The 10,413-nt window shown below is 43.8% G+C and overlaps 1 protein-coding gene across 1 annotated transcript; it reads left to right on the top strand.

Moving 5' to 3' along the window:
• Positions 1–779: 779 nt before the first annotated feature.
• Positions 780–3,607, top strand: LOC123082488 (histidine-containing phosphotransfer protein 2-like). The gene is made up of 6 exons (XM_044504819.1): positions 780–950; positions 1,045–1,160; positions 1,246–1,314; positions 2,342–2,413; positions 2,814–2,886; positions 3,295–3,607. Exons 1-6 carry the CDS (start codon positions 891–893, stop codon positions 3,331–3,333), a joined length of 429 nt encoding a protein of 142 aa, XP_044360754.1. The 5' UTR covers positions 780–890; the 3' UTR covers positions 3,334–3,607.
• The last annotated feature ends 6,806 nt before the right edge of the window (positions 3,608–10,413 follow it).

The following is a 10,413-nucleotide window of genomic DNA, read 5'->3' as shown; positions in this document are numbered from 1 at the left end:
ACGAATGCGTAATGCGTGGGAATCTGCTGAATAGTTCGGGCCGAATCCTGAAGAAAGTTCAAAGCGCTGTTTGATGAACCTGCGTAGTATTATTAGTTGGTCAGGTAAAGGCTAGCCAAGCCAATGATGCTTAGCTGGTCTTTTTGAATGATTAGCCACACTGGGACTGAGACATGACCCACACTCCCATGGGGGGCAGCAAAGGGGAATCTTGGACAATGGGCGAAAGCCCGATCCAGCAATATCGCGTGAGTGAGGAAGGTCAATGCTCCTTGTAAAGCTCTTACGTCGAGTGCGCGATCATGACATAACTAGAGGAAGAAGCCCCGGCTAACTCCGTGCCAGCAGCCGTGCTAAGACGAGGGGGTGGGGCAAGTACTCTTTGGAATGACTGGGCGTAAAGGGCATGTAGGCGGTGAATCGGGTTGAAAGTGAAACTGTGAAAGTCTTAAAAAGTGATGGAACGCTCTCGAAACCAATTCACTTAAGTGAGACAGAGGAGAGTGGATGGTCTTCTATTTGTCCCTATAAACATTGTGAGGGACTAAGTTTTTGTTTGAAAGGAAAAGAGATTAAAGTTGAAACAAACGCTCACTTCCATAGACACGTGGACACACAACCGGTGGCTCCATGCATGCATGCATGCATGATGCATGCACGCAATACGCACGTGGGCCGTTTCCAAGCTAACTAATGGCTCCCGGCCGACGATGCAGTACAGCTAGTAGAGCACTCGCTGCCAAACGCCTACGTGAGAGACCCTCGTGAGCCCAGCTATACAACCTCCGCTCCTCCTTGATTCCGTCCTCGTTCACTCCGCATCCGCAGCCGAATTCCCCCCGTCTCGACCGCTCAGTCCCCCGGACCACCGGACCTCTCCTCGCCTTGCCATGGCAGCCGCAGCACTGAGGGCGCAGCTCAACGCTCATATCGCCGGCATGTACACCGAGGTGAGGCCCCTCCCCTCTCCTCTAGTCGTGTGGTTGTGGAATTTGGCCTGACTTGGCCTATGAGTTTGCCTTGCCGTGGCCGATGTCAATCCAGGGTGTCGTGGACGAGGACACGTTCGAGGAGCTGCGGGACGAGGGCACCGCCGTCGAGGTCTCCCGCCTCTTCATCTACGACGCCTCCGAGATCATCGATGACATCGACATCCTGATGTCCGCCCTCACGCCCTCTATCATCTCTCCCTCTGCTCTCTGTCTCGGTACTGACTCATCTTAATTATCTGCTCTGGAAATCGAGGGAGGAGCCCGAAGTGGACTTTGACGAGGTGGAAGCCCTGACGCAGCAGCTCATGCGGTGCACCTCCAGGTGATGACCATCATAAACCCTTTCTCTCTCTTCCACCTGCTTATTTTTAACTCTATATATGTTTGTTTGCCCGCTGCGTCAATGTCGTGCGATTCAGATCTGTTTATTATACTGGGCGAATGATTCTTATTTGTCGGTTGCACTGCCCCATAGGCGTAATTAGAAGAATCAAGTTTAGTTGCGTTTAGTGTAGTGGAGTTTCCGGTATCCCGATTAATATCAATGATGAGGATTAATTGTTGTCCTTTTCGGAATATTCCTGGTATTAATGATCTGCTATTCTGTGTATTACTAATGGTGGTTTTTCTGGTATTAATGATCTGCTATCCTATGTATCTCTAATGGTGTTTTTTTTTCTAGTTTGTCCACGACATTGATGTTGTTTTTTATTTGGATGTGTCGGCACGGGGTGCGTACCTCACGACACGGCCGCACAATTGAGGTTTGTGTCGCTCTACAGGCGTCGTATAGCCATAGGTAGAAGAGCTGAGTTTAGTCATATATCGTGTAACGAAATTGTTGGTATTCTTCCCAATGTCAATCAAATCGTATAGCTTGGCGAGGGGATTTTTTTTCGTTTTGTAAACGTTTGTTCTACTATTAATGATCTGCAATTCTACATAATGCCAATGGCCATTTTTCTGCTTCTCCATTGGAACGGTGTTGTTTCTATTCAGATTTGTCAGGCGCAGGGTGTGTACGTCATGGACGTGATTCGGGTGTCGAATATCCAAAATTAGAAGACCTGATTGTAGTTGTGTCTCGTGTAGCGGAATTGTCGGTATTCATGACAATTTCATGGTTCGTCAAGAAAAACTTTGTCATTTTCTGAATATTTCTGGTACTACTGATCTGCTATTGCACATAACAGCAATGGTGTTTTTTTTCTGGTTCATCAAACAATTTATGGAGTTGACAATCATGATAGGAAATGGCTCCTTGAGAATATTATTGAGTTGACGTCTCAGTTTATAATAAGTTTGCGAAGTTCCTAATTTCCTGATCTGCATTTTTTTGCATGTTTCAGTGTTGGTGCACAGCAAGTGAACCTCGCCTGCATGCACTTCGGCAATTTCTATGCCATACAATGCAAACAAGGGTCAGAACTCAACAGCTTATTAAATATTGTTACACAATACTTATTCGCAACATTGTTTTTCAATGTCTCTATGTAAACCTGCCAGCTCATGTTGTCTTTTCTGTCGTTATTTTCAGCTCATACCAATCTAACGTTGTTAAGAAGTAACCTGATTTGCTTTTTCACTTCATCTGCAGTCACGTTGTTGATATTACTCGGTTCATTATCTGAATATGCTACACTTTGATGGTTCTCTTGTAATTTATTCGCTCTAGACCTCTGTTTATAGCACAACTAAATTCATATATGGCTAGAAATTTTTCCTTTTTGAAGTATAGGGTTACAATTTTAGAACCATTTCATCTCAATTCTGTTAACCTCTTCAGAAATCTGACAATGTGGTATTTTTGCATTATTTCAGGTGTCTTGTGTCATTTTCTCTTGTTAGGAATGAGTTCTATATTGTGCGACATGAGTTGGAGATCATGATGCAGGTAGCACCTTATGTGCCTAATGTTGGATTGTGATACCAAATTCCCACTAGTTTAATAACTCATAGATTGGTCATATTAAGATAGAGAAAAGGGAACAATCTTTAATCCTTATTCTAATTCTTTTGACATTTAGATTTGGATCACTTAGTTTAAGGTACCGAAAAGTCTCATTTAGCCGTTAAATGATTATGTGGTAATTTTGTCATCATGCTTGGTAGATGCACATGGTAGCTAAAAAAAGTGGTAGAAATTCTTTGTTTCCCAGCTTAAATTAAGCTTCGCCAAATGCCCAAATAAGAAACTAGCTAACTTGTAACAAGGCTGATTAGTGAGACCACGTGACTTGAGCATCATTATGTGCCATAGACTTATCTTAATCATTGACCTATTATTCATCTTTTGATGCAGCTCGAAGAGCAGATCACGGCATGTGGTCCTAACTCCTAAGTAGCGGCAAGTGAAGGGGGAAGAATGTGGCCCCATGCAATCTCTTGCATTATGCGTTCCATGTGTCTCTACTGATGTAGCGGTTTTTAAAGGGTGCGCGTAAAGCTTAGATGAATATTCTCGTGTCGGAACTTTGGGCTCGTAACCCTGTGAACGGAAACTGTTGTCGTGTGTTGATGTCAGTGTGAAGTCCATATTCTAGTCTGACGTGGATGTGTTGCCGCCCTTCCTATGGGCTGTTTATAAAACGTATACCTGGCTGGTTTGTCCTCTAGTGACTTTGTTTTGTTGTATGTTCTATTTGTTTTTCTCTACAAACAAGTCTTGTTGTTGGTTGTTGTACCCAGAGTGTAGCCAATCACCATATTTGGGCATGTTAAACAGGTCTTTTCGGTCTGAAATTTCAGCGTGGCCTTCTTATAAGAGTACGACGGCACCACAAGCAGTAGCCGGAGGAGGGGCAAAACAGAAGGGATGGTCTGCAAGGTCACATCGAGGGATCACAAAGCTGTTGGTTCGCGAGACAACGTGAAGAGCATCTCTGGGCTTAGGTGTATTTGCATTGGTACGAAAAGTCTGGGCTAATTAAGTCGCCAATTACAGGTCCAACGATGATCGCTGGAACATCATACCGTAGGGCCCAGCTTAACGCCCATATCACCGGCATGTACACCGAGGTGAGGCCCCTCCCCCCCTCTAGTCGTGTGGTTGTGGAATTTGGCCTGACTTGGCCTATGAGTTTGCCTTGCCGTGGTCGACGTCGATCCAGGGTGTCGTGGACGAGGACACATTCGAGGAGCTGTGGGACGAGGGCACCGCCGTCGAGGTCTCCCGCCTCTTCATCTACGACGCCTCCGAGATCATCGACGGCATCGACATCCTGATGTCCGCCCCCACGCCCTCTATCATCTCTCCCTCTGCTCTCTGTCTCGGTACTGACTCATCTTAATTATCTGCTCTGGAAATCGCAGGGCGGAGCCCGAAGTGGACTTTGACGAGGTGGAAGCCCTGACGCAGCAGCTCATGCGGTGCACCTCCAGGTGATGACCATCATAAACCCTTTCTCTCTCTTCCACTCGCTTATTTTAACTCTATGTTTGTTTGCCCGCTGCCTCAATGTCGTGCGATTCAGATCTGTTTATTATACCAGGCGAATGATTCTTATTTGTCGATTGCACTGCCCCATAGGCGTAATTAGAAGAATCGAGTTTAGTTGCGTTTAGTGTACCGGAGTTACCGGTATCCCGATTAATATCAATGATGAGGATAAATTGTTGTCGTTTTCGGAATATTCCTGGTATTAATGATCTGCTATTCCTTTTTCTGATTTCTACTTTCATTTACGCCTCCAAATACTCTAAAGATATATATGACAAAAATATACTCTACATAAAGTTTTTTCTAAAAATAGTTATGCATTTGAAAATGTTGAATGTGTATAGGAAAATGTTGACCATGTAAGAAAAAAATGATGAATTTTTCATAATATGCATACAAATTTTAATCAAGTATTTGAAAAAATGTTGAACATGTATTTAATAAATGTTAAACAATCATATGGAAAATGTTAACTGTGTAGTCCCTCCGTCCGGTGAAGGGTGTACGTTTGGCTTTAAATTTTGTCCACAAAAGAGTGTACCTGCACATGAAAGTAGAAAAAATGCTTCTCTGTCATCACACAGTAATCAAGACCAATAACATTCTACACTTAACTCATTGGGGTTTTGGTAATTAAAAAAAGAGATGGTGACTTGCCTCTTCCCAATGCATTTTTTACTCCACTCATTTATTTGTCCTAAAATTTGTATATGTAGACCTTTCACCGGACGGCGGGAGTATGGAAGAAATGTTGATCATATGCTCAAAAGATGATGAACAAGTATCTGAAAAAAATGTTGAACACGTATTTGAAAAAATGTAACTCAAGCATTTGAAAAATGTTAAATGTGTATGAACATATGGCCTTCACAGTCACATATGAGCGGCTACCAGAGTCATTCATGGTTTGTTGTTATTTGCGCCACATGTACAAGGAATGTCGGGATGGAGTGCATCCACCATTAGCCCTAGTTTTCAAAAATCTGCGAGCTAGCTGGTTCAAGGCAGCGGGAAGAGGACCTGGAGGAGGGAGAGGGCGAGGCCGTGGCCTTTGTGGCAGGACCGGTCATGGACCAGGGCGCACCCAGGAGGAAGCTAGCTGGGAATCAGAGTATGAGCACCCTGCTGCCTATGTGCACAAGGCCGAACTGAACAAAAACCGAACTTCAGAGCTCGCAGCGACAGTTGATCCAGTGGCAGCTGAGTTAGCCATAACAGCTATGTCGGCCCAAGGCAAAACACCGACGCTACCTTCCCCTCAAATCCCATCGAGCCCCTCGTCTCGGCAGGAACAAAACATCTCAAGGACAAGTAATTGCAGCAGATAAGAACACGTTGTACAAGAACGGTGGCAACACAAAAAACCCAATGGAAAAATTGTTAGGCTCCCGAGGGGAGTGCCGCCATGTCCAATGTGTGTCTTCCGCTGGAATTATTGCGGTTCGGCCAGAGCCACGACAGTCAGTGAGCTTTGTGATTTCACAAGGAAATTTTCGCCCGCCATCCTCTACATAGTAGAAACGCAACAAGAGTCTCGAGGGTAGAATCTTTAGCAGGAACATTAGGGTATGATAATGGATATGGGATTGATAGCCAGGGAAGCAATGGCGGTATTGGCATTTTCTGGAATAATGAAATAAAATAGATATTCTGGGTTACTCTGTGTATCATGTTGAGTGCTCCATTCTTGAACCAAGCCTTGATCCTTGGAGAGTTACAATAGTGTACGGTGAAGCTCATACCCACTTGAGGCACCAAACATGGGATACTATTAAAAACATTAGTACTTCCAGCAATCTCCCATGGCTTTGCTTGGGAAATTTCAATGAAGTTCTACATCCGGATGAGCACGAAGGAGTTAGACAACGTAGCAGTGTGCAGATCCAAGCTTTTCAAGATAAGGTTGATGTTTGCATGCTGCTAGATTTGGGTTACTCAGGCCCGACCTTTGAGATGAAGGTTACAGGTGGTACTTTCACAATGGTGCGCCTAGACCGAGTGCTGGTTTCTGTGGACTGGCAGTAAAGGTTTCACTTGCTGATTAAACTCACTTGACAGTCGTGACTTCAGATCATGACGCGATATTGGTGGACTTTGCATCGGCAGCAACAACACAACACTATTGGGAATATGCCCTAGAGACAATAATATTGTATTATTATAATTTCATTTTCATAATTAAGAGTGTATATTTCATGCTATAACTGCTATGATACTGGAATAGGCGACTTAGTGGAAAACTCATATGCACGCGTGGAATGATAAACGGTAAAGAATAGGTTCCCAATCTTGCCTCTAAGACTGGCTCAAGTGTTGTTGGTGATCATGTTTTCCAGATCTTAGGATATCTCTAAGTGTAACGATAGTCCTAAAACAACATTTAGAGTATGATGTTAGAAGAACGATCATATTGAATCGACCAAAATTTGTGTGTAACAAATTGAAATTATATCGTCTGTAATCAATTGTAACAACACAGACTGTTAACGTGTGATTTTTCTCCTTAGACCATGAGAGTATCGTAATCACTTCTTACCGCACGGTGGACTTTGGTGTTGCTCAAACGTCACCTGTGACATGGTGATCATAATGACAACTTACATGTTCATGAGAAAGTTTGACAAGGGACTAGATAGCCTGAGAGTGGGATTGGCTCCTATGAAGATGGAGAGATATTATTAGGGCCCTCTCGGTGTGATGGTATCAATCATCGTCCGGCACGACACATGTGACTACGTCACGAGGATGCTGGAACACGACAACGAGAAAGAAGAACAAAACCAGTAACGGGGATAATGGTATCGTGAGCATGTGATGACTCAGGAGGACACCGATGTATCCTGGGTTTTGTGAAATATTGCGAAGCAAAGGGAACATCACATGATAACCAAATATTCACTTGAATATCATTCGTGTGCTCATAGGGATCGATATGGACGTCCACGTTTCCGCTATCGGTCATTGAGCAAAGGGGTTTCATTCATGTCTATGAGTTACCGAAACTACGGGGTCACAAGCTTAAGGCAATTATGATCTGCTAAGTGTTAGTAGGATGGGAATGATGAGTATATGTTTGTGGAATTGTTTCATAAATATCCGTAAGCATTTCGGGGTCACCGAAAGGGTTTCGGAGAGTATCGACTAATATAGGGTATTACTGTTAAATAATATATAGGTGTAAAATGTTTCCAGGGCTGTTAAATGATATATAAAGGGTCTATTATTTATTAGAAGGATTTTATAATAAATTTAATACAAACGGTCATTAAAAGGCCAAACCGGGGAAGGAGCATCGGGCCAACTTGGCCCAATAGGAACTGGCGGCCCTTCCTTGTGTGTGTGTGTATGTGGGTGGGAGGGGGGGGGGGAGGCGCCCCAAGGAGAGACTTTCCCTCCATGGCTGCCCTCTCCCTCCCCTCCAACCTGTATATACCAGGTTTTTTTTCTCTATGGACATATACAAGTTTGGAGCATCCTCGTGTTTCCTTTAGTTCTAGTTCTAGTTGATCCTAGTTGATCTAATTAGAGCTAGACCTAGATCCTGTAATCCTCATAAGTAGAATCCCAGTGTGTAGGATCGAAATTATGTCGAGAGGGGGGGGGTGCTTAGACTACTTGACCAAATAAAACACTAGCCTTTTCCCAATTTTAAGTCTTGACAGATTTTAGCAACTTAGCACTAGTCAAGTAAACAACCTACACATGCAAGTCTAAGAGTATAGCAGCGGAATGTAAAACATTGCACACGAAGGTAAAGGGAGGAGTTTGGAGGGAGAAAACGCAATGTAGTCACGGAGATTTTTGGCGTGGTTCCGATAGGTGGTGCTATTGTACATCCACGTTGATGGAGACTTCGACCCACGAAGGGTAATGGTTGCTCGAGTCCACAGAGGGCTCCACCCACGAAGGGTCCACGAAGAAGCAACCTTGTCTATCCCATCATGGCCATCACCCACGAAGGACTTGCCTCACTAGGGTAGATCTTCACGAAGTAGGCGATCTCCTTGCCCGTACAAACTCCTTGGTTCAACTCCACAGTCTTGACGGAGGCTCCCAAGTGACACCTAACCAATCTAGGAGACACCACTCTCCAAAAGGTAATAGATGGTGTGTTGATTATGAACTCATTGCTCTTGTGCTTCAAATGATAGTCTCCCCAACACTCAACTCTCTCTCACTGATTTGGATTTGGTCGAAAGATGATTTGAGTGGAAAGCAACTTAGAGATGGCTAGAGATCAAGATTTATGTGGTTGGAGTGGAATATATTGACCTCAACACAAGTGTAGGTGGTTCTCTCTCAAAAAATGTATGTTGGAAGTGTAGGCATGTTCTGATGGCTCTCTCCATGAATGAAGAGTGGGTGGAGGGGTATATATAGCCTCCACACAAAATCTAACCGTTACACACAATTTACCAAACTCGGTGAGACCAAATCGTGAAACTCGGTCGGACCGATTCAGTTCAAAATGTGAACGTTAGGATTTTCGATGGGACTGACACGTCAACTCGGTGGGACCGATTTCATTAGGGTTAGGGCATAATGTAATCTCGGTGATGCTGGTTACACAAACTCGGTGGCACCGATTTCATTAGGGTTAGGGCATAACGTAATCTCGGTGAGGCTGGTTACACAAACTCGGTGGGACCGATTTTGGTAATAAGCTAATCAGAGAGTTGGTCAGGCAATCTGGGTGGGACCGATTTTCTCATCTCGGTTGGACCGAAACGTTCGGATGGGGAAACACCGAGTTTGCATTGTGAACTCGGTGGGACCGATCGCTCATCTCGGTTAGACCGAAACATTACGAAGGGAAACAGAGAGTTTGCAATCCCATCTCGGTGAGACCGAGATCCTATCGGTGAGACTGAAAAGACTAGGGTTTTGTGGCAGTGGCTATGTCAACTGAACTCGGTGGCGCTGGATGGAAAGTTTTGGTGGGGCCGAGTTTGACTTTTGGTTTGGGACAAATGTGGATATGAGAAAGGGGTTAAGGGTTTTGGAGCATATCACTAAGCATTTTTAGCAAGTAACCCATTAGGCAACACCTCATCCCCTTTTAATAGTATTGGCTTTTCCTATGGACTCAATGTGATCTTGGATCACTAAAAGGTAAGATGTAGAGTCTCGAGCTTTAGAGCTTGAGCCAATCTTTTGTCCTTAGCAGTTTGAGGGGTCCACATTTCTAATCCATGCCATGCCAATCATTGAGCTTTCCTGAAATATTTATCTTGAAATAGTATTAGCTCAATGAGCTATATGTTGTTAGGAATTACCAAAACCACCCAGGGATAGTTGCACTTTCAATCTCCCCCTTTTTGGTAATTGATGACAACATATAGATCAAAGCTTCGACAAATGACTATAAGATTGAAATACATCGTCACTTTGAGAAGTATGTGATAAGCAAGAGCTCCCCCTAAATTTGTGCATTATTTAAAATTTTCTTTTGAATGCAAATGCACAACCGATTAGGATCATGAGTTACTCGTCCATGTCACATACATCTTGGTGGAGCACTCAAAATGATATAACTTAAAAGCATGCACTCATCACCAAGCAAAGTGAATGATCATATAAGAATATAAGAGATAATATCAATCAAGCAAGCATTAAGGTAGCATATGATCAAACACATGATCAAACAAGTATCTCACACAGACAAAGACATAGTGTATCAACCAAGCGCATAAAAAGGTTCAACCAAAAACAAGAGAGATAAAAAACAACACACACTCTCTTGAAGCCTATTATCTATACATATTTCTTCCCCTTTGGCAAGAAGTTACCAAAAAGTTTGAAAATGCATAGTGCTATGCGTCTCTCAGGCTCGGTCTTCGGGAGGTGGTGTAGATAGAACTCCAAGGACGAAGGCATCTGTCGATGTAGTTGGAGCTGGTGGAGTGGCTGTAGGAGGTGGTACTGAGGCTGTAGCTGCTGGTGCTAACAGAGTAGTTCTAGAGACTGGTACTGGCACTGCGG

This window comes from Triticum aestivum, chromosome 4A (genome assembly GCF_018294505.1).
Source record: "Triticum aestivum cultivar Chinese Spring chromosome 4A, IWGSC CS RefSeq v2.1, whole genome shotgun sequence".
NCBI lineage: Eukaryota > Viridiplantae > Streptophyta > Magnoliopsida > Poales > Poaceae > Triticum > Triticum aestivum.
Note: the sequence above shows the minus strand (reverse complement) of the source record. Positions and strands in the feature narration are given on the sequence as shown.